Source organism: Lipotes vexillifer, unplaced genomic scaffold (assembly GCF_000442215.2).
Source record: "Lipotes vexillifer unplaced genomic scaffold, Lipotes_vexillifer_v1.1 scaffold395, whole genome shotgun sequence".
NCBI lineage: Eukaryota > Metazoa > Chordata > Mammalia > Artiodactyla > Lipotidae > Lipotes > Lipotes vexillifer.
The window spans coordinates 627440-651337 of NW_006797390.1; the positions used below are offsets into that span (position 1 = coordinate 627440).

Below are 23898 nucleotides of genomic sequence, written 5' to 3' on the forward strand. Positions count from 1 at the left end.
TTCGCACGGTGTGAACACCTAGTTCTTATAATGGCCTACAAGTTCCTGCATGATCTGTACCCCACACTTCGCACCGCCCCCCACTTTGCTTCTCTAACCTCAGCTTTTACCATTCTCTCTCTTGCTCTCTCCATGGCAGCCACACCAGCCTCATTGCTGTTTTCAAATATGCCAGTTACTCCTACTTCAGGACTGTTACACTGCTTATTTCCTCTACTTGGAATGTTCTTCCTGCAGATATTTGCATGGATATACTTCACCTCCAAGTCTTTGCTTAATTGTGACCTCCACAGTGAGACCTGATCTGCCCGATTTAAACTTGCACGTCATCCTTCCACCCTATCTAACATTGCCAGTGCCCCTTACCTGCCTTTTTTCTTTTTCCTGTGACACTTAATCACTTTCTGATATACTGTATAATTTATACACTCTATTATTTATATACTATAGCCTCTTTATTATGCTTATTACTTGTTATCTGTTTACTGGAATATAAACTCCATGAAGCATCATTTTTTTCCTGTTTTTCCACTGATGTATCTTAGGTGCCTAAAAAAGTGTTCGGTAAATAGTAGTCATTCAAGAAATCATTGTTAAATAGAAGAATGAAGAAGCAGGACAGGATTTGGAAAAACATGTGCTCTTCCATTCAGCAGCAGCTTTGTGACCTGGGAAAAATTACTTAACCTTTCTGAGCCTTTCTTTAGAAATGACTTAACTGTTCTGAGTTTGCTCACCTAGAAAATGGAGTAATTTGGGGGATTGGATGACATCTGGTATGATGTGTGACATCTTGGAGTTCCTAAATAAATGCTTGTTTCTTTTCTTTCCCAGTTTTCTGAAATAATTTTATTTCCTTACTTTCAAAATCATGGCTACAGGGCTGTCCTTAGTTATCATCATCTCATGCTTGTTTCTTCATTTGTTTACTCATTTATTCTTTCAATGAATATTTACTGAACACCTAATCCACACTGGGCATCATTTGAGCCAGTGAAGAATGTAGCACTGAATAAAATAGACATTAATCCCTGCCCTCATGGAGCTTACATTTCAGTGGGACAGATAATGAACTAAATAAGTAAACTCTGTCATGAGTTAGATGGAGATGAGTGTTATGGAGAAAATTAAGAGCAAGAAAGGGTGGGTAAGAGGATCACAGTGTTAAATAGGGTCATGAGAGAAGTCCTGACTGTAAAAGTGACACTATGTCCGGAACTGAAGGAGGTGAGGAAATGAGCTATGCTGGATATCTGGGAGAAGACCTGTCAAGCAAAAGGGAATAGTAAATGCAGATGCAAATGCAGAAGGGAATAGCAAATGCTAGGGGGAAGCGTGTCTGGCATATTAGAGGAACACCTAGGAGGCCAGTGTCTCTGGAACACAGTGAATAGAAATTAAGTCAGAGAGGAAGCAGGAGGCCAAATTGTGTAATCCCTTGTTCAGTACTGAAGTGGTTGGCTTCTATGGAACCTTTGTGCAAACTGGGAAAAGATGTTTCCTCTGGGCAGATGCAGCTGCATAGGTGCTTGACTTGGCTAACGAAGTGTGGACTGGACTTCAGTCCCTACTTGGTGCCTTTGGCACAATGCACAAATGGCACAGTCAGACATGGTGGGCTTGGCCTTGTCATTTATGCTGTTCTTACACCAGAGTAGTACCTTTCTTTAAGCTTTGGGTGAACACTTGTGTCATCAGAGGAGAGCTGAAGAGCTTCCTCCTACCTCATCCTCCAACTTCTGCGTGTGGCTGGCTGTCTTCGTTGTGGGAATGCAAAACAGAGACAACCTCATAGGACAGTTTTGAAAGCATTCTGCAGGAGATGAGGGAGTGGTGGTTAGAGGTTACATAAATTAGGATGGATTTAGGCTTACAAAATTGCATATCCTTTGTCACTTTCGTAAATAAGTCAAAACATCAGCTTCCTCTTAGAAATATTTAGCCAGCTGTAATTATTAATGTCATCCATAGACTTTGAAACAAGCATTTATTTGGAGCCATATTTGGCTTTGTCTTAATCTACATTTCTAGAACACCTAATCGTGGAATCTTATTAAAGGTTAAAACTTGACTCAAAAAAAAAAAAAAGTACCCAGTGAAACATACGTGGAGCCAAATATATATTTGATTATTTCCAAGGCAGGAAAATTTGACACCTGAAACTGTGGGGTCTTTCTTCTAAGTTTCATTGTATGTCTTAGTATAAGCGGTGCTTATTTTGTTGGAAATTTAGAATTCAGAACTTTTTTTTTCTATTTTCTTGATTACAAGAATGTAGTACTGCCCAAAAAAATTCTTAAAAAAAAAAAATAGATGGGAAACTTGTTAACTACTCTGCTGTGACCTGTATTCTTACTGCTTAAGGCATGGGTTCTACTAAAATTGCTGAAAGTTGTTAAATCAATATGTTATGGACTCCAGGTAATGGAGAGTTCCAGTGGGATCATTGGAATACTTTCTAAATCTTCCAAGCTAGGTGTGGACTTTTAGCCAGTGACAAACTCAAAGCCGAATTTCAGTGTTGTGAATACCAAGTTTCTTTGTGAGAACCAGTGAGTTTCTTTGGGATTTAAGCCAGTATACATTTGGGTGTAAATGTAAAGTCAACCAGGGAACCACAGATAATGGAGCTGTGAAGAATGGGGTTTAAGGGGAAATAAAGCAGGGAGTTCTGTCTTGGCCATTTATGTTTATATCCCTGAGAAGGACAAAATTCTCCTGGATTTAGGTGGTGACTGAGCAACAAGAGTATAATTACAGAATTTTTACATATATTTTAAATGAAGATTTAAAAAATGCTGTTAGACTTTGAAGTTGTTGGTAGCACTGCCAGATGCTGTCCTTTTCTAGATTAGAGATGCAAAGGCCTAGTCCCTGGGAAAGGGAAATGTTGTCTCTGTTGCATTTTCCCATTTCATAAATTTAGGGCATCACCTTAAGTGGGTGTTTTTTTTTTTTTACTGGCTCCCTCTCCTTGCAACCCACTATGCAAAATATTAAGCCTATATCTGCAACCAGTGAGGGTTGGTTTGAATCCTACTAATACCAAGTTTATTACTGCTACTACTGATAATAATAAACAGTAGTTATTTTTACTTGACATTTACATAATGCCTTACAATTTTTTGTTGAGGTATAATTGCCATAATGCCTTACAGTTTTTAAAGTATTTACACATATGTTGTAAAATTTTTATAGCAACTCAATGAGCAGGACAACATAGCTATGACCTTATTTTAGAGTTGAGTAGATTTTGACCCAGAGAGGTTTAGGGCCTTAGTTAAGATCAAGTGACTAAATAGTGTGAGAAGTGAGACTAAAACCAATCTTGAAGTTTCTTCTTTGACCTATGGAGACCCAGGCTTCCTTCCACCTACAAGAATTGGTTATGGAGGAGTTAGGATTATTTACTTGGCAGACAGGAGAATTTTGTCTATCTTTATTAAATGCTTCATTAAAATCAAGTGTCCTATGATACCGCTGTGGACAAGACAGAGAAAAAGTGGCTAGTTGGCTGTTATCATGGGGTAAATTCATAACTGGTTTGGTAACCAGAGTGCCGATCAGTGTTACCTCTAAGAGAGTTTCTGGAGGCATTCCAAAGGGTTTTGTCTCAACCGTACCTTTTCAACATACATGTCTGTTTTGTATGAGATACAGACAACAGGCTGATCAGATCTTTGAGTGATACAAGACTTAGGGTAACTATGTTTCCTATTTGCTTTTTTCTTTCTTTAAGCTCCAACTACTTTCCTGCTCTTCAGTCAAAAGAGCGCCATCAACCGCATGGTGATTGATGAACAGCAGAGCCCTGACATCATCCTTCCTATCCACAGCCTTCGGAATGTCCGGGCCATTGACTATGACCCACTGGACAAGCAACTCTATTGGATTGACTCACGACAAAACATGATCCGAAAAGCACAAGAAGATGGCAGCCAGGTAATTCAGGGCTGTGTTCAGAATCCAGTTCTTCTGCCTAGTAATTGGACCAGCCAACCATCCTATTTTACTTAAGTCTTGACTCCGCTTGTGTGTGTGTGTGTGTGTGTGTGTGTGTGTGTGTGTGTGTGTAAAACTGAAATTCTGAACCTAGCAGCTTTTTTCCCTCCTAATGATCTTTGAGTAAACAATTGTTTGGTAATTCTATTTGAATGAAGATTGTGTTGTATTAAAATAACTTATGCTCATATAGTAGTATGACTCTCAGTGCCACCCGTATCATTTATATAGTTTTTTTTTTTAATTCCATTTACATGGAGTGTTGGAAACTTTGAAATCAAATACAGATCTCAGCTTTGTCACTCATTAGGATTCTTAATGAACTTTTTAGCTGAAAGGAATGTAAAAGCACATAGCCCATTACCTGTTACATAGTGGGCACTCAATAAATAATAGTTCTATTACTAGTTAACTATTATTTAAAAGGTTCAGAGGATGGGAAACATAAAACACAGTCTCAGTAAAATTACATCTAGGATATGTTATCATTAGTCTAATTTTTTTTTGTTTTTGTTTTGGTAACTATTATTTGGTGACTATGGGATAGGAATGAAAATATTATCAACATGTCTTATCTGTGCTTACATTCTAGTCATGATTTACATACCACTGTCCATAATTCTTTGCTTTCTTTCTGTGTCCAAGCAGTATTAGACCGGGATTACTACAAATAATTATTTGTCATTTTCCTTTTAACAGTAATGTTAAGTTGCGTTTTTAATGCGTTAAAATTTAGGGAGATTAGATTACTTATTTTTCATGTCTTGTCTGACAAGAGCAAGGAGATAGTGTATTTAGGGCTGCCGAGGATCATTTAGGGGTATAGTTGTAGCGGTATACTACAAATGCACTTTACACGGTGTAGGCCAGGACCAATAGGCTGATAACTAGTTGATAGAAATTATAGCTGTTGTTATACAGGTGAGGACATAGCAAATAAATGAGATAGCCTTATTAAGGAATGTTACCTCAGAGATGCCGAGTAAATAAAATATAATTTATTCAGATAAAACAGATGAACAAAGCCTCTCTTTTTGCTTGGCTTTGTTTAAAAAAAAATTGGGGGGTTGTAGATTTGAGGATTAGAGAAGGACATGACTGATAGATGTGGTTTGTAGCCCTGACTAATTGCTATTGTCTCTAGAGCAGAGTTTCTCAACTTCCGCACTGTTGACATTTTTGGCTGGATAATTCTCTGTGTGGAGGTCTGACGTGTACATCATAGGATATTTAGCAGCATCCCTGGCCTCTCCCCACTAGAAGCCAGTTACACTCTCATAGGCGTGACAATCAAAAATGGCTCCAGGGCTTCCCTGGTGGCACAGTGGTTGAGGGTCCGCCTGACGATGCAGGGGGCGCGGTTCCTGCCCCGGTCCGGGGAGGATCCCGCATGCCGCAGAGCGGCTGGGCCCATGAGCCATGGCCGCTGAGCCTGCACGTCCGGAGCCTGTGCTCTGCAGCGGGAGAGGCCACAGCAGTGGGAGGCCCGCGTACCGCAAAAAAAAAAAAAGAAAAAAAAGTCTCCAGACATTGGCCAGTGCCCCTGGTGGAGGCGTTTGCAAATGCAGAATCGCCCCTGGTTGAGCACCACTGCTTTAGAGGTATTTCTAGAATGTGGTTCTAGCCGCAGTTGTCTCTAGTTTACAGGGACAGCTGCCACCTTCTCGCTCTCATTTCTGATCAGTGCACTATCAGCTTCTTAGAGCAACTAATATGGCCTCAGCTCACTCTACTGCTTTTTGTCGTAATAACCAAAGGGAACATTTGAAATGTTCACTAAGAAATGTCGCTTGAGACTTCCTTCTCAGGTGTGTGACCACGTAAGTATAAGTATTGTGAGTGATCTCCTCGGAGCTATCTGGCTTGGAATCCAATTTTCTGTGTGTGTTTCTTTTTCTTCCCTTAGGGCTTTACAGTGGTTGTGAGCTCAGTTCCGAATCAGAACCTAGAAATACAGCCCTATGACCTCAGCATTGATATTTATAGCCGCTACATCTATTGGACTTGTGAGGCCACCAATGTCATTAATGTAACAAGATTAGATGGGAGATCGATTGGAGTGGTGTTAAAAGGCGAGCAAGACAGACCTCGAGCCATTGTGGTAAACCCAGAAAAAGGGTATGTTACTAAGGTGGCATCTGAAACCCTCATCAGCCTTCCTTTTCAGCCCATGTATATTTTTGCTTTCTCTGATTTTACTGTCTAGAATTTCCTTCACTGCTTTTATTCTAATTTCTACCCATACCTCCAGGACTGTTTGAACTGTAACATCCTCCGTGAAGTTTCCCTTGATTTGCCCCACCCCCAGCCAGATGTGACATTCTCCTCTCTCAGATACCCACCGCTCTATGTCTGTACCTCTCTAGTTATACTTAGTCCTTTCCAAATTACCTTATACTTAATTGTTTTTCAGTCTTATGTTTTCTATTAGATTTTAGGTTCTTTTATGATAAGAACTAATATGCCTTCTTTCATTTAATATAGAGCTTTGCATTTAATAAATTATACTTACTTGAATCTGAATGAATGATAAGGAATTCAGCAGGGAAAGTAGCTTACTTCAAAGGAGTTGCAGGAAAGAGATGAACTATAGAAGTTAAATATAAGAAATGATTCATATGACTTATTTTCAGTTATGAAATTAATAGAGAAGAAATTTAAAATTTTGTGTCCAGATCTCTGATTACTGCTATTTTCTTTTATTTATTGTATTGTATTATTCCAAAAGCATAAGGCTGCCTGTGTCTAACACTGTTTTATTAATTCCTTAAAGTTAACTCCCTAAGAACTTCGGTGCGCCCTTTGTTGCTATTATTGAAATTAATATATCCCATGACCTTCAAAAAATATGTTTTAAAACATTTAAAATAAGATCTTAAAATATTATTTTACTTCCTTTTGTCTTAATCAACAGCAGTATTCTCATTTTGTGTGATTTCTTACTTTGGTAAACTTATAGTTTCCTCCTTTCTCTTCAGGTATATGTATTTTACCAATCTTCAGGAAAGGTCTCCCAAAATTGAACGAGCTGCTTTAGATGGAACAGAACGGGAGGTCCTCTTTTTCAGTGGCTTAAGTAAACCAATTGCTTTAGCTCTTGATAGCAGACTGGGCAAACTCTTTTGGGCTGATTCAGATCTCCGGCGAATTGAAAGCAGTGATCTCTCAGGTACCCAAGAAATGTGTTTCCTTATTTTGATTTGAGTTATTGAGATGATTCACCAATAGCATTTGTATTTTCCTTCTGTTGTATTATTTTTGTACACATTTCTTTACAGTTTTATTCACTAAGAATAGTCAGCATCAAGTTGGTTGAGAAGCACTTTTTCTTTAACCATCAACATGATTACTCCATTTTTATGTAATAGCTTGCCAATTTTCTTGATTTGGGCTCCATAAATAATATGTTTCTAATGCATCTCTTCTCCTTTTCTAATTCTTCTGCTCTACTTTGTCTTATCTCTGGCCTGAATTCTAGCCTATGATTAGTCTCCTGCCTGCTGATTTTTCCCCCCTGAAAGTTTACACACTGTTCCTAAATTAATTTTCTGAAGCATGGTTTCTAATCATGTCACTAACTATACTAAAAAAAACCCTTCAGGGTACTCTTATAACCTGAAGAAAAAAAGTCTGGTTGAATGCTTAAGTTGGTATTTTCCTTTCACAAACTCATTCTCAAACTCAAATGATCTTAACATTCCTGGTATGTTTTAACGAAATTAAATAATTTGTTTGTCTTCAAATATACTTTTTACTTTCTCATTTCTCTGTGGTCCTCTCTTTACAATCATGTTTATTCCCCTACCCCCGATTTCTGAAGTGCAAATACTCTGTGTGGTCTCACTAGCGATCAGGGAAACGAAATTACAATAATACACTATTGGGCTTCACTGGTGGCGCAGTGGTTGAGAGTCCGCCTGCCGATGCAGGGGACACGGGTTCGTGCCCCAGTCTGGGAAGATCCCACATGCCGCGGAGTGGCTGGGCCCGTGAGCCGTGGCCGCTGAGCCTGTGCGTCCGGAGCCTGTGCTCCGCAATGGGAGAGGCCACAACAGTGAGAGGCCCGCATACCACACACACAAAAAATACACTATTTCTATCTATCAGAGTCATGAAATATGATGTTGATTATTCCTAACATTGGCCAGAATGGTAGAAAATGGCATGCTCTCGTACACTTTTGTAGAAATGGAAATTGGTAGAACCTTTTTGGAGGGCCATTTGCTGGTAAATGTCTCTTTCATATAGCTGTCTTACAGAAACACTGAACCTGTTGTACAACGGTGTTTGCTGGGCATTATTTGTAACACTCTATCACAGAGAAATACATTCTAGTATATCAAGGGTATGAAATATTACCACCACTCAGTAATTATTACAGTCATTCAGTAGATCTGTGTGTACTGACATAGAAGGATGATTTTTAAAATTAAGTTGTATAGTAATGTTTATTAAGATTTAGTTTTATTTAAAATTTAAAACTATATTATACACACACACATATAAATACACATACACACACAAACTACATACTATATATACTGGCAAATTGCCTCCAAAAATGTATGTACTACACACACACACACACACAGACAATATGTATACTATTAACAAAAATATAGGTATGTATTTTTGTATATTCCTTGAGAAATATGCAAACACATAAACCTTGAGAAAGGTGTGGAAGGTTAGCATACTAATATGTTAAGAGTATTTATTTCTGTATCATTTAAGTTTTATATTTTTGCATATATGTGTAACTTGTTTAAAATTTTAAGAAATTCTGTCTTTTCAGGTTCAAATGCCTCCCTTCCATTATGCCTTCTTTGATTCCAGTCATGCACTCACTTTGCGTGTGTATGCACCCACCTTGCATAGTATGTTCTTTCCCTTACCTGATCACCTGTATCTCTTATATCCCCTCTCCTGTGTATAATAGTTACTTATTATATCAGTGTTATAACTTTTTCTAGTATTTAAGGTGGGTTTTCCCCCTTCTTTCCTTCTCTCTTCGTTTATGATGTTTATTTTTTGTTATAACAGCGCCACATGTTTATTAAAGACAGTTTAGCAAATAAAAAAATCCAGAACACTATCATTATTTATTTATTTTTAAAACATCTTTATTGGAATATAATTGCTTTACAATGGTGTGTTAGTTTCTGCTCTATAACAAAGTGAATCAGCTATACATATACATATATCCCCATATCTCCTCCCTCTTGTGTCTCCCTCCCACCCTCCCTATCCCACCTCTCTAGGTGGTCACAAAGCACCGAACTGATCTCCCTGTGCTATGCAGCTGCTTCCCACTAGCTACCTGTTTTACATTTGGTAGTATGTATTAGTCCATGCCACTCTCTTGCTTCGTCCCAGTTTACCCTTCCCCCTCCCCATGTCCTCAGGTCCATTCTCTACATCTGTGTCATTATTCCTGTCCTGCCCCTAGGTTCTTCATAACATTTTTTTTTCTTTTTTTAGATTCCATATATATGTGTTACCATACAATATTTGTTTTTCTTTTTCTAACTTGCTTCACTCTGTATGACAGACTTTAGGTCCATCCACCTCACTACAAATAACTCAATTTTGTTTCTTCTTATGGCTGAGTAATATTCCATCGTATATATGTGCCACATCTTCCTTATCCATTCATCTGTTGATGGACACTTAGGTTGATTCCATGTCCTGGCTATTGTAAATAGAGCTGCAGTGAACATTGTGGTACATGTCTCTTTTTGATTTATAGTTTTCTCAGGGTATATGCCCAGTAGTGGGATTGCTGGGTCATATGATAGTTCTATTTTTAGTTTCTTAAGGAACCTCCATACTGTTCTCCGTAGTGGCTGTATCAATTTACATTCCCACCAGCAGTGCAAGAAGGTTTCCTTTTCTCCACACTGTCTCCAGCATTTATTGTCTGTAGATTTTTTTGATGATGGCCATTCTGACTGGTGTGAGGTGATACCTCATTGTAGTTTTGATTTGCATTTCTCTAATGATTAGTGATGTTGAGCATTCTTTCATGTGTTTGTTGGCTGTCTGTATATCTTCTTTGGAGAAATGTCTATTTAGGTCTTCTGGCCAGTTTTGGATTGTGTTGTTTGTTGTTTTGATATTGAGCTGCATGAGCTGCTTGTAGACAAAAGACTATCGTTATTCATGCTTTTTTTGTCTATTCATATTTTATTGTTTGTTTTTCCACCCTTAATTATGAAATGGTTCCAACATACAGAAAGTATAGAATTTCTACCATCCATCTTTGTCAAATCTTAGTGTTTCAACAAATAACACATAAGGGAATCCCCATAAGGTTAACAGCTGATCTTTTAGCAGAAACTCTGCAAGCCAGAAGGGAGTGGCAGGACATATTTAAAGTGATGAAGGAGAAAAACCTACAACGAAGATTACTCTACACGGCAAGGATCTCATTCAGATTTGACAGAGAAATTAAAAGCTTTACAGACAAGCAAATGGTAAGAGAATTCAGCACCACCAAACCAGCTTTACAACAAATGCTAAGGGAACTTCTCTAGGCAGGAAACACAAGAGAAGGAAAAGACCTACAATAATAAACCCAAAACAATTAAGAAAATGGTAATAGGAACATACATATCGATAATTACCTTAAAAGTAAATGGATTAAATGCTCCAACCAGAAGACACAGACTGGCGGAATGGATACAAAAACAAGACCTGTATATATGCTGTCTACAAGAGACCCACTTGAGACCGAGGGACACGTACAGACTGAAAGTGAGGGGATGGAAAAAGATATTCCATGCAAATGGAAATCAGAAGAAAGCTGGAGTAGCAATTCTCATCTCAGACAAAATAGACTTTAAAACAGAGACTATTACAAGAGTCAAAGAAGGACACTACATAATGATCAAGGGATCAATCCAAAAAGAAGATATAACAGTTGTAAATATTTATGCACCCAACATAGGAGCACCTCAATACATAAGAACAAATACTAACACCCATAAAAGGGGAACTCGACAATAACACAATCATAGTAGGGGAGTTTAACACCCCACTTTCACCAATGGACAGATCATCAAAATGAACATAAATAAGGAAACACAAGCTTTAAATGATACATTAAACAAGATAGACTTTATTGATATTTATAGGACATTCCATCCTAAAACAACAGAATACACTTTCTTCTCAAGTGCTTATGGAACATTCTCCAGGATAGATCATATCTTGGGTCACAGATCAAGCCTTGGTAAATTTAAGAAAATTGAAATCATATCAAGTATCTTTTCCAGCCACAACGCTATGAGACTAGATATCAATTACAGGAAAAAATCTGTAAGAAATACAAACAGCTGGAGGCTAAACAACACACTACTTAATAACCAAGAGATCACTGAAGAAATCAGAGGAAATCAAAATATACCTAGAAACAAATGACAGTAAAAACACAATGACCCAAAACCTATGGGATGCAGCAAAAGCAGTCCTAAGAGGGAAGTTTGTGGCAATACAATCCTACCTTAAGAAACAAGAAACATCTCAAACAACCTAACCTTACACCTAAAGCAATTAGAGAAGGAACAAAAACCCCCAAAGTCAGCAGAAGGAAAGAAATCATAAAGATCAGATCAGAAATAAATGAAAAAGAAATGAAGGAAACAATAGCAAAGATCAATAAAACTAAAAGCTGGTTCTTTGAGAAGATAAACAAAATTGATAAACCATTAGCCAGACTTACCAAGAAAAAAAGGGAAAAGACTCAATAGAATTAGAAATGAAAAAGGAGAAGTAACAGCTGACATTGCAGAAATACAAAGGATTATGAGAGATTACTACAAGCGACTCTATGCCAATAAAATGGACAACCTGGAAGAAATGGACAAATTCTTAGAAATGTACAGCCTTCTGAGCCTGAACCAGGAAGAAATAGAAAATATGAACAGACCAGTCACAAGCCCTGAAATTGAAACTGTGATTAAAAATCTTCCAACAAACAAAAGCCCAGGACCAGATGGCTTCACAGGCAAATTCTGTCAAACATTAGAGAAGAGCTAACACCTATCCTTCTCAAACTCTTCCAAAATATAGCAGAGGGAGGAACACTCCCAAACTCATTCTACGAGGTCACCATCACCTTGATACCAAAACCAGACAAGGATGTCACAAAGAAAGAAAACTACAGGCCAATATCACTGATGAACATAGATGCAAGAATCCTTAACAAAAGAGTAGCATACAGAATCCAACAGCACATTAAAAGGATCATGCACTATGATCAAGTGGGTTTATCCCAGGAATTCAAGGATTCTTCAGTATACACAAATCAATCAACGTGATACACCATATTAACAAATGGAAGGAGAAAAACCATATGATCATCTCGATAGATGCAGAGAAAGCTTTCGACAAAATTCAACGCTCATTTATGATAAAAACCCTGCAGAAAGTAGGCATAGAGAGAACTTTCCTCAACATAATAAAGGCGATATATGACAAACCCACAGCCAACATCATCCTCAATGGTGAAAAACTGAAACCATTTCCACTAAGATCAGGAACAAGACAAGGTTGCCCACTCTAACCAGTACTTCTCAACATAGTTTTGGAAGTTTTAGCCACAGCAATCAGAGAAGAAAAAGAAATAAAAGGAATACAAATTGGAAAAGAAGAAGTAAACCTGTCACTGTTTGCAGATGACAAGATACTATACATAGAGAATCCTAAAGATGCTACCAGAAAGCTACTAGAGCTAATCAATGAATTTGGTAAAGTAGCAGGATACAAAATTAATACACAGAAATCTCTTGCATTCCTATACACTAATGATGAAAAATCTGAAGGTGAAATTAAGAAAACACTCCCATTTACCACTGCAACAAATAGAATAAAATACCTAGGAATAAACCTACCTAAGGAGACAAAAAGACCTGTATGAAGAAAATTATAAGATACTGATGAAAGGAATTAAAGATGATACAAGTAGATGGAGAGATATACCATGTTCTTGGATTGGAAGAATGAACATTGTGAAAATGACTCTACTACCTAAAGCAATCTACAGATTCAATGAAATCCCTATCAAACCTCCAGTGGCATTTTTCACAGAAGTAGAACAAAAAAGTTCACAATTTGTATGGAAACACAAAAGACCCCAAATAGCCAAAGAAATCTTGAGAAAGAAAATCGGAGCTGGAGGAATCAGGCTCCTTGACTTCAGACTATACTACATAGCTATAGTAATCAAGACAGTATGGTACTGGCACAGAAACAGAAATATAGATCAATGGAACAGGATAGAAAGCCCAGAGATAAACCCATGCACACATCATCACCTTATGTTTGATAAAGGAGGCAAGAATATACAGCGGAGAAAAGACAGTCTCTTCAATAAGTGGTGCTGGGAAAACTGGACAGCTACATGTAAAAGAATGAAATTAGAACACTCCCTAACACCATACACAAAAGTAAACTCAAACTGGATTAAAGACCTAAATGTAAGGCCAGAAACTATCAAACTCTTAGAGGAAAACACAGGCAGAACACTCTATGACATAAATCACAGCAAGATCCTTTTTGACCCACCTCCTATAGATATGGAAATAAAAACAAATGGGACCTAATGAAACTTCAAAGCTTTTGCACAGCAAAGGAAACCATAAACAAGACAAAAAGACAACCCTCAGCATGGGAGAAAATATGTTCAAGCGAAGCAACTGACAAAGGATTAATCTCCAAAACATACAAGCACCTCATGCAGCTCAATATCACAAAAAAACAAACAGCCCAATCCAAAAATGGGCAGAAGACCTAAATAGACATTTCTCCAAAGAAGATATACAGACTGCCAACAAACATATGAAAGAATGCTCAACATAATTAAATCATTAGAGAAATGCAGATCAAAATGAGATACCATCTCACACCAGTCAGAATGGCCATCATCAAAAAATCTACAAACAATAAATGCTGGAGAGGGTGTGGAGAAAAGGGAACCCTCTTGCACTGTTGGTGGGAATGTAAATTGATATAGCCACTATGGAGAACAGTATGGAGGTTCCTTTAGAAACTAAAAATAGAACTACCATACCACCTTGCAGTCCCACTACTGGGCCTATACCCTGAGAAAACCATAATTCAAAAAGAGTCATGTACCACAGCGTTCATTGCAGGTCTGTTTACAGTTAGCCAGGCCATGGAAGCAACCTAAGTGTCCATCGACAGATGAATGGATAAAGAAGATGTGGCACGTATATACAATGGAATATTACTCAGCTATAAAAAGAAACGAAACTGAGTTATTTGTAGTGAGGTGGATGGACCTAGAGACTGTCATAGAGAGTGAAGTAAGTCAGAAAGAGAAAAACAAATATTGTATGCTAACACATATATATGGAATCAAAAAAAAAAAAAAGAATGGTCAGAAGATCCTAGGGGCAAGACAGGAATAAAGATGCTGACCTACTAGAGAATGGACTTGAGAATACAGGGAGGGGGAAGTGTAAGCTGGGACAAAGTGAGAGAGTGGCATGGACATATATGCACTACCAAACGTAAAATAGATAGCTAGTGGAAAGCAGCCGCATAGCACAGGGAGATCAGCTCGGTGCTTTGTGACCACCTAGAGGGGTGGGATAGGGAGGGTGGGAGGGAGGGAGACGCAAGAGGGAGAAGATATGGGGACATATGTATAACTGATTCACTTTGTTATGAAGCAGAAACTAACACACCATTGTAAAGCAATTATACTCCAATAAAGATGTTAAAAAAAAATCTTAGTGTTTGGCCATATTTGCTTTTGAACTTCCCTTCCTCCTTCTCTCTCGTGAAAAAAAAACATTAGGGAGAATTTGAAGCTGTTGTGTATCCCTCCCCAATTCTGTTTTCCTCTCTGTTTCCTCAGAGGTAACTTTTGATGTGTTCCTTTGCCATGCATGTTTTGCTTTCTCCCTCTCTCTCTCTCTCTCTCTCTCTCTGTATTTTTTACCATGTACACTCACACACTTAAACTTTTTTTCACTTTTTAAAATTAGTATAAGTAGTCTCATGTATTCTTTTGTCGCTTGCTTTTTTCAGATATATCATGGTTTTGAGATGATCTCTCTTGATCCACAAATCTGTGTCAATTATTTTCAATGCTAAATAGTATTTCATTGTATGATCATTTTACAGTTTCTCTATTCTGTTATCTAAACTGCTATTTCCAATTTTTTGCCATTAAAAGCAGTGCTGCAGTGTATATTCTTATGTACATATTTGAATATTTTTTTGTGGCCTAAACTTAGTAGTGGGATTGCTGTGTAATGTGGTATGTGTGTATTCACCTTGAATATATCTATTCAGATTGCTCTCCAAAGTGATAATATCAGTTTAGAATACCCACCAGAAGTATATGAGTTTCTCCTCCAGTACTTGGTACTTTAGACTTCTGAGTTTTTACCAATCCAATAGTTTTAAAGGTATATCTCATTATTAATAAAATATGCATTTCTTTATTTGAATTTGAGGTTAATTTATTGGTCATTCATATTTCATCTGTGAATTGCAATTCGTAGTTTTTGCCCATTTTCCTCTTGCTGATTTCTAGAAATTCTTTATTCAGGATGTTAATCCATTATCAAATTACATACATATTGGCAGAGAATTGTTATGTTTAAGGAATTCAGTCTTTTCATTCATGACTGTGGGGTATCCTTCCATTTATGTCTTCTTTAATAATTTTTGGTATGCCTTCATAGTTTCCTCTATAGAGGAAGATATGTATTACATAAATCTTTCAGTTTGTGATTTACCTTTTCACTCTCCCAGTGTCTTTAGATGAAAAAGAAGTTATTTTTATTGCAGTAAAGTTTATTAATTTTTCCCTTTATGATTAGTGCCTTTTATGTTACATTTAAGAAATCTTTGACTTCTGCATAGTCACAGAGATACTTTCTTGTGTTTTTTCCTAAAATGTTTTTGTTTAACTTTTCTTATTTTAGATCTCTAATACATTTGGAATTTATTTTTGTGTATGGTGTGAGACAGGGGTTAAGTTTTATTTTATTTTCCACATTACTATTTGATTCAACACTGTTTCTTTTGAGAAGACCATCCTTTCCCTGCTGTTCTCTCCTGTCACCTTTGTTATAAATGAAGTGATTGTATTAGTGTAACTTTGTGTCTGGACTCTAATCATCCCTTGGTCACTTTGTCTTACATAGTATTATATTGTTTTAATTATTAAAACTTTATAACAAATTTATCTGGCAGTGTACATCTTTATTATTTCTTCAAGATTACCGTGGCTACTGTTGACACTTTGCATTTCCATATACATTTTAGGATCAACTTCTGAGTTTCCACCAAAAAGCAAAAACCTACTAGAATTCTGTCAGGTTTGATTTGAATTTATAGGTCAATTTAGGGAGAATTGTTATCTTTATAATATTAGTCTAGATTCTAAACCATGAACATGGTATATCCTTCATTTACTTAGAACTTTAATTTCCCTCAGTGTTTTGTAGTTTTCTGTGTAGAGGTCTTGCCTGTGTTTCATTGGAATTATTCCTTGGTATTTAATGCTTTTGAATGCTGGTAATAAAGAGTAGTCTAAATATTTAATATTTCATTTTCTGGTTGTGGCTGGAATATAGAAATACAGTTTTTCCCTTCTTCCCCAGTCTGGTACATTGTGCTTATTCCCCGGGACCTTGCTAAATTAGAATTTTCTATGGTACAGAATCATTTGTCTGCAAATGAGGAGAGTTTTATTTTTCCTTTTCCAGTCCTTTTTCTTTGTTGCCTTATTATACTGACTGGGACTCCCCAGTACAATATTGAATAAAATAATAGAATCCTTAGATTTTTTTGTTTCATTTTGTTTTTGTTTTTCATGATTTGGGGGAAGGATTCAATACTTCTTGATTAGGTTTTATGTTTGCTAAGGTTTTTCTGTAGATAACTTTTAAAAAGCAGATTAAGGAAATTCTCTTCTGTTCTTAGTTTGCTAGAATAAATCAAACTTGATATGATACATTATCCCTTTTATATATTGCTGGATTTGATTTGCTAATGTTTTAAGATGTTTACATCTTTGTTCATTAGAAGGATTACCCCATAATTTTCCTTTCTTATAATGTACTTGTTGGTGTCTTGCCATCAAGGTTACATTGGCCTCATAAAAAGAAATGTTTCCTTTTTTTACGTTTTCTGAAAAAGATTAGTATAATGTTGGTAGGTTTTTTTCCCCCCTTCCTTATATGTTCACAGATACTCGTATACTTTTTTCATGGGATATCTTTCTACTTAGTATTTTTAGCCTCCTACAGAGCTTTTATACTAGACTGCGTTTAGTATATGCTTAGATTGTTGAATAAATATGTCTTTTCATTGCTGATTCCAGAGTTTTATAACTGCCATCAGAGTAAATCAGTAGATCTGGGACCCTCCAGCAACACTGTGGACCTCTTATTTTCCCTAGTTGTCCAGTTGAGGCCGTCCTCCCACTAACACCAACTAATCTTCTTTTATTCACTCTTAGTGTTACAGTTTAAATTTAATTTTAATTTTCATCAAAGTAATACATGTAGATATAGAAATCAAATGGTTCTAATTGGCCTACAAAAACCAAGTCTACTGCTCTACTCCTTCCTCCTCTCAGTTCCTACTCTCAGAGGCATCTCTGACAGTTTAAAATAACTTGTTTAAAACTGCTGCTTCATGATTTTTAATTTTTAGATACCACAATTTGACTTCTTTTAATGGAAGATAATGATTTTGCTGTCTTAAACCATATATCCCTAACATACCTATATGAACTCTCCTTGCATCCTCCCAGCTTAGTTATTCATAATTTTTAAGTTCATAATTATTTGTTATTTATGGCTATCAAAATATTACTCTGAGCTACATTTCCTTCTGTAGCTTTATTTCTCTCTGAAATTAATCTTATCTAATGTAAATATTGTTTCAGTATATGCAGATGCATCAAGCAATCCATCTTTTTTTCTTTTTAACTGAAGACGTACCTCCTGAATTTCTTTATCATCTTGCTCCAGTCTGGATTTGCTTGCTTTCTAGGCCAACTTTCTTTCACCATTATCCTGGGAATGTACTTGCCAGTCTCCTTGGTGCTGAACCTGCTGTTTCCCAGATTCCGTGTCGTTCGTTAATTCCTTTTTCGTGATAGATCACATCCTCTATTAGCTTATTGAGAGGAGATTCATAGGAGGCTAAAATTCTTTATCTGTTGTCTGTCTGTTCTCCAACTTGTAAATTTTATGTCGCTTTTCTACTCCTCTCTCCCATTTGTCCTTATGGGTTTATGCCTTCATTTTTTACCATCGTTTTACTAGATGTTTAGGAGGGAGCTTAAGTAGACTTGTGTTTAACCCACCATGAATCTGAATGTTGACTTAGGTGGTGCCTTCTCATCCGTAATATCTCCCCACTTTTCTCCATTTATTAAAACTTAGCTTTATGTTTGCCTCTTTCCTGGAACTTTCCCTGATATTTCCAAAGTATTAAGCTAATGTCTTTCTTTGATCAAACACTTAAGGACCAGGGAAAAGTTCTGTAGCTATTTGACGGATGATTAGGAGGAAGAGAGAAGGAATTAATGTATTTTATTCTTCTTGAATGAAGGAGAAGCTATGGGGGTGGGCAGTGGGGCACAGATTCAGCACACTATGTGAAAGAACTTTCTCCTAGTTCAGCAGTAGAATAGGCTGCCTCTTCAGAGTCTGGATGTTGTAGAAATCTTATTTTGAGGTGAAGCTTGAATCAGGTAACCTTTGAGTCCTTTTTCCTGTGTTCTGAGTGGCCCGGTGGGTGAGGGTGGTGGTCTTCACAGAAGCCTTGGGTGTGCTCAGCAGGTGGGGGAAGCTGAGAACACAGAGCTCTCGGCCCACCACCACCACCACCACCACCACTGTTTTTGTGTGTTATACATGGTAGAGAGTTTCATAAGACTTAATTTGAAAGATGGACTGTGCTTTTTTTTTTTTTTTTTTTTGGCGGTACGGGGGCCTCTCACCGCTGTGGCCTCTCCCGTGGCGGAGCAGAGGCTCCGGACGCGCAGGCTCAGCGACCATGGCTCACGGGCCCAGCCGCTCTGCGGCACGCGGGATCCTCCCGGACCGGGGCACGAACCCGTGTCCCCTGCACCAGCAGGTGGACTCTCAACCACTGCGCCACCAGGGAAGCCCTGGACTGTGCTTTCAAAAATTTTTGAAAGCGACTCAAGTGCTTTTCTACATTTCTATGAACTTAGTATCTACTATGTATTGGACGCTTATTTGCTCTTGATTGCACTTGGATGTCTAGTCTGTTACCTGTTTTCTGATATGTATATATCTTTTCTTCTCAGATTGAATTTTAAGTTTTCTGGTAGAGAACTTATCATATTTTCCTTTTCAGTACTTTAAAAATCTAACTGGTTTTCAGTAAATAGTTGTTGAATGTATGCCTTGACCCACATGCATCATTTCTGTTGAATGTTCTCCTTTCCAAGGTGCCAACCGGATAGTATTAGAAGACTCCAACATTCTGCAGCCTGTGGGACTAACTGTGTTTGAAAACTGGCTATATTGGATTGATAAGCAGCAGCAGATGATTGAAAAAATTGACATGACAGGTCGAGAGGGTAGAACCAAAGTCCAGGCTCGAATTGCCCAGCTTAGTGACATTCATGCCGTAAAGGAGCTGAATCTTCAGGAATATAGTAAGTGTTGGTGGTGTACTGCTAATCGCAAGATTCATGTTGTAAGAAATGATATAAAACTAAGATGTTGTTTTGTGTCTTATTTCTTTAAGATTTTCATACACTTTTAGTTTTGCCTTTTTTTTTTTTTTTTTACACTTTTCATGTTTTTAAAGCCTTGTATTCACCTGGGAGCTTTTTCATATGAAATACCTTTTCCTCATGAAACAGGAGTGGGGGAAAGGAATGGTATTGCTCATTTTCAGAAATTTCCCCAGGTATAGCAAGGACTCTGCTTGTCATGTTTTTTCTCTCTCCTTCAGCCCTTTTAAGAATATTGGTATACAGCATATATTTCTTTTGTTCCTTGTACATCCCCATGGTTTCAACAAAAGCAAAAGTTACATTTATATAATGATGACTGTAGTTATCATGGAAATAAACCTATTCTTAAGCAAAAGCAAAACAAACTAAAAATTAGTGTGTAAACTTAGAGAAGACTGTGTTTAATAAGAGCTTGTTTTTTCCCCCTCTTGGATAAGTTTTTCAATTCTGGCTTAGAAAAGTGGCCATAAATTCTTTTTTTAATCTTACTGAAAACTTTTGAAAATGACTAGTCATCTTGGCCTAGTTAACGTGTGTTTATGTAATACTGTTAACTCTTGTTAATATGTGTCTGTCATCAAATGTGCCTTCCTAGCAATCACCACTATAGGTCTTATACAGTATATCAGGAATGCAGATGTTAAATGGAGGACTGAGAGAAGTATTGAAACTCCTTAACTTCTTGGCACAATGCTTCAGAAATGAATTGGAGTATGAAAGGAGGGGAGAGGAATGAGAGCACCGTACCTTGTTCAAGTCTTCATTGTGTTGTCACTGTTCATGAACTTAGAAGTTAAGTTAGGAGGTATCTGAGATTTAGAAAGTTAGAATTGTTGTCATTCTATGTTATAACATACAATTCATGCTGAATATTTAACAGAAATAAGATAGAGATGATGTAATGGCTAAGTTATTTATTTATTCAGTTGATATGAACATTTTATTGCAGAAGAATCTCATTGAAGGTTTTCAGAATTTCAGGGGGAATATCTTTAAAATTCAACATTTAAATATGGTTTTATATTTAGAAAAACTTTTTTTTTCAAATTTCTAATAACATTAAAGAAAATTGTATTGCTGTTTATGAAAAGTGTCATGAATTAAAAGGTTGAGAAAGTGCTCTATAGGTTGTACATCCTAATACAAGGACTGGGATGTCTGCTTTGTGTGATACTACACATATGTGTAGTATCACACATCTGCTCATTTGTACAGAGCTGGCTCCCTCAATCTCATCAACACACACTGAAGCAGGACTGATGTGTTACTGAGAAAAGAGTCATAATAAATGGGTGGCTACTGGGATGACAGCTGTCAAGTTGCTTTTGACACGAGCTAAATAGAAAAGTCAAAACAATGCTTTCATTAAATACAACTTATGAGACAGACTTTGAAATGTGCCTGACAGTGTATTTATTTAATTTAACCCAAATATGAGGAAATTAAACATTTGTAACATTGCAAATTCTTTTGCAGTTGACCAAGCAAATAATTTTGATTGTCTCTGGGTGGTTAGATTCATGTGAACTTGTTTTTTCTTCTAACAACTCTAATTTTCAGCAGGTTCCTCATTGGAGTATACTTTTTGAGTGAAATCATCTTATTTCTCAGAAAGGTAGAATTTCAGAGTTAAAAATCTTTAGAAAAATTTTTATATTTTAAAGAGAATAATATCCAAGTTTCAGCATTCTCCCTAGCAATTTTTTTAGTTTGAATAATCAGCTTTTCTTATTCGCAAAAATTAACATGAGCTGTACCGTTACCTTACTTTAAATACTGTAAAATATTTTATGTATAAATATGTAAAGACAGTGGTTAGATATAAGTATTTTGTGTTTTAAATTGTTGTCCTCCTTATAGATTGTGTAGGGATGGGGTGAGAAATTATACTGTGTGGAAATAAAATTCAAAGGGATTTTGCATTTGGTTTTGTTGGTAACTCAAAAATAATTGATTTTGGCTGGGCTCTTCTTCCTTCTTCCTCCCTCTCTTCTTTCCTTTTCTTTTTCCGTTCTTTCTTTTTCTTTCCTTTCTTTTTTCTCTTCTCTCCTCTTCTGTGCTCCTCTTCTCTTCTCTTCTCTCTTCTCTTTGCAGGACAGCACCCTTGTACTCAGGATAATGGTGGCTGTTCACATATTTGTCTTGTAAAGGGAGATGGTACTACAAGGTGCTCCTGCCCCATGCACTTGGTTCTGCTTCAAGATGAGCTACTATGTGGAGGTAAATATGTTATTATTTTTTTCTGAAAGTCTAAATGCCAGTCATGTTCCAAAACTTAGTTTAGCATTCTTTGATTTGACAGTGAAATTGCTTTCTCCTAACTTGATTGCTCACTTATATTTCATTTTCTGCACTATACTAGGCTTTTGGATTCTTCTAAGAGTGAATTCATCATGACAAGTGATAGGTGTAACCTAACCCTGGGACTAAGGCAAAAGGGGAAACTCATAACTGTGAATGAATCTATTTCCTAATAAAAAAGTAGCTTTTCCCACCCCAAAGGGTAACAAGGTGAATTAATTCTACCTCCTATAGTCTCCATCCACTGAATCCTAGATTCTATCAGTTTATATGTCATTTGCTGGGAGTGTATCCAGTGAAAAGAATACTATTTTGTTCAGTTCTATCAGCAGTTCCCTGTTGTTTCTCTTACTTACCTAGCCAAAAAAAAAAAAAAAAAATTTTTTTTTAACGATATCACTGAGTAGTAATAATGTTGTAGTGAAATTGGTTCAGTCACTCATGGGACCGTAACAGATTGGTATATTCCTTTGTTAAAGCAAAGTATGGTAGCTTCAAATGCCATTATAATATTTTTTCCCTTAATTCAGAAATTCTCCTCTCGGGGATAATTCTAAGTTAATTCAACTGAAGGAAAAAGACTATTCTCTACAGTGACAGAAATTTAAAAACAATTTCTAATGATAGGAAAGTTAGTAAAATCACTGAGTTTATATAGCTCTTAAACATTATGAGCATAAGCTGATGTAAAAATGTAGCCAAAATTTGGTGCATGTGGAAAAAAAAATATTAAAATTGCGTTCTCTACTGTGATGAGAATTACGTAAAAAACGTATTTCTGTGAACAAAGATTGAAAGGGCTTACACTCAAAATATAAAAATTATTGATAAGATGGTATTATAAGAATATTTTATTCTAACTTTCCTTTAAGTTTAAAAAAAAATAACATGTATTGAGTAGCAGCTATGAGGCACTCTGTTTGGACTGCAGAAGATTTGCAGATCTTTGACACAGAGCATACAGTTTGGTCGGGGAGATCAGATATGTGCATAGTAAAAGTTAAGCTCTGCTACTTGAAGTATCTCTCCCCAAAGTAGCAGGCATTACACAACAATGTGAATATATTTAGTGCCACTGAACTGTATATTTTAAAATGGCTAAAGTGGTCGACTTGTTACATATATTTTACCACAATTAAAAAAGAAAAAAGCGGGGCTTCCCTGGTGGCGCAGTGGTTGGGAGTCCGCCTGCCGATGCAGGGGACACGGGTTCGTGCCCCGGTCCGGGAAGATCCCACATGCCGCGGAGCGGCTGGGCCCGTGAGCCATGGCCGCTGAGCCTGCGCGTCCTGAGCCTGTGCTCCGCAACGGGAGAGGCCACAACAGTGAGAGGCCCACGTACTGCAAAAAGAAAAAGAAAAAAAAAAAAAAAAAGCAAGTGTTTCCATGTCAGGGTACCAGATTATTGCTCTAATAAGGCAAATCCTAGAAAATATCCTAGAAAAATATGCCTTTATGTAATGATAACGTAGGTAAAACTGAATCAAAGATACTACCTTTCATTTAGAAAATGTCCTGTAAAAGACCAGTGTTTTTTTCCTTCACATTTAGTGATTGTTTTTAATGTATATATTAAATGCATAGTTTTATTAAATGCATTGTTTTTAACAAATGTGTACAATGGTGTTACCAACACCCAAATCTAGACATATACGGTGTTTTCATTAAGAAAAGTTCCCTGTGTCCTAGCAACCAGTTCTCTTCCAGAAGTAACCATTTTTTTGATTATCATCCTAATAGTTTAGCTTTGCCTGTTCTTGAACTTCATATAAGGAATCATGACGTACATACTGTATGTCTGGATTCTCTTGTTTAATATAATATTT

At 36.9% G+C, this 23898-nt stretch overlaps 1 protein-coding gene across 3 annotated transcripts in view; it reads left to right on the top strand.

Moving 5' to 3' along the window:
• The window catches only part of LRP6 (LDL receptor related protein 6), a 156981-nt gene that overhangs the window by 118132 nt on the left and 14951 nt on the right, over positions 1–23898 (top strand). For all 3 annotated transcript variants that reach the window (XM_007469337.1, XM_007469339.1, XM_007469338.1), the window contains 5 exons: positions 3740–3942; positions 5909–6120; positions 6981–7171; positions 19478–19687; positions 21866–21991. In XM_007469337.1, the coding sequence (XP_007469399.1) occupies positions 3740–3942; positions 5909–6120; positions 6981–7171; positions 19478–19687; positions 21866–21991 (942 nt within the window). The remainder of the gene's footprint in view (positions 1–3739; positions 3943–5908; positions 6121–6980; positions 7172–19477; positions 19688–21865; positions 21992–23898) is intronic.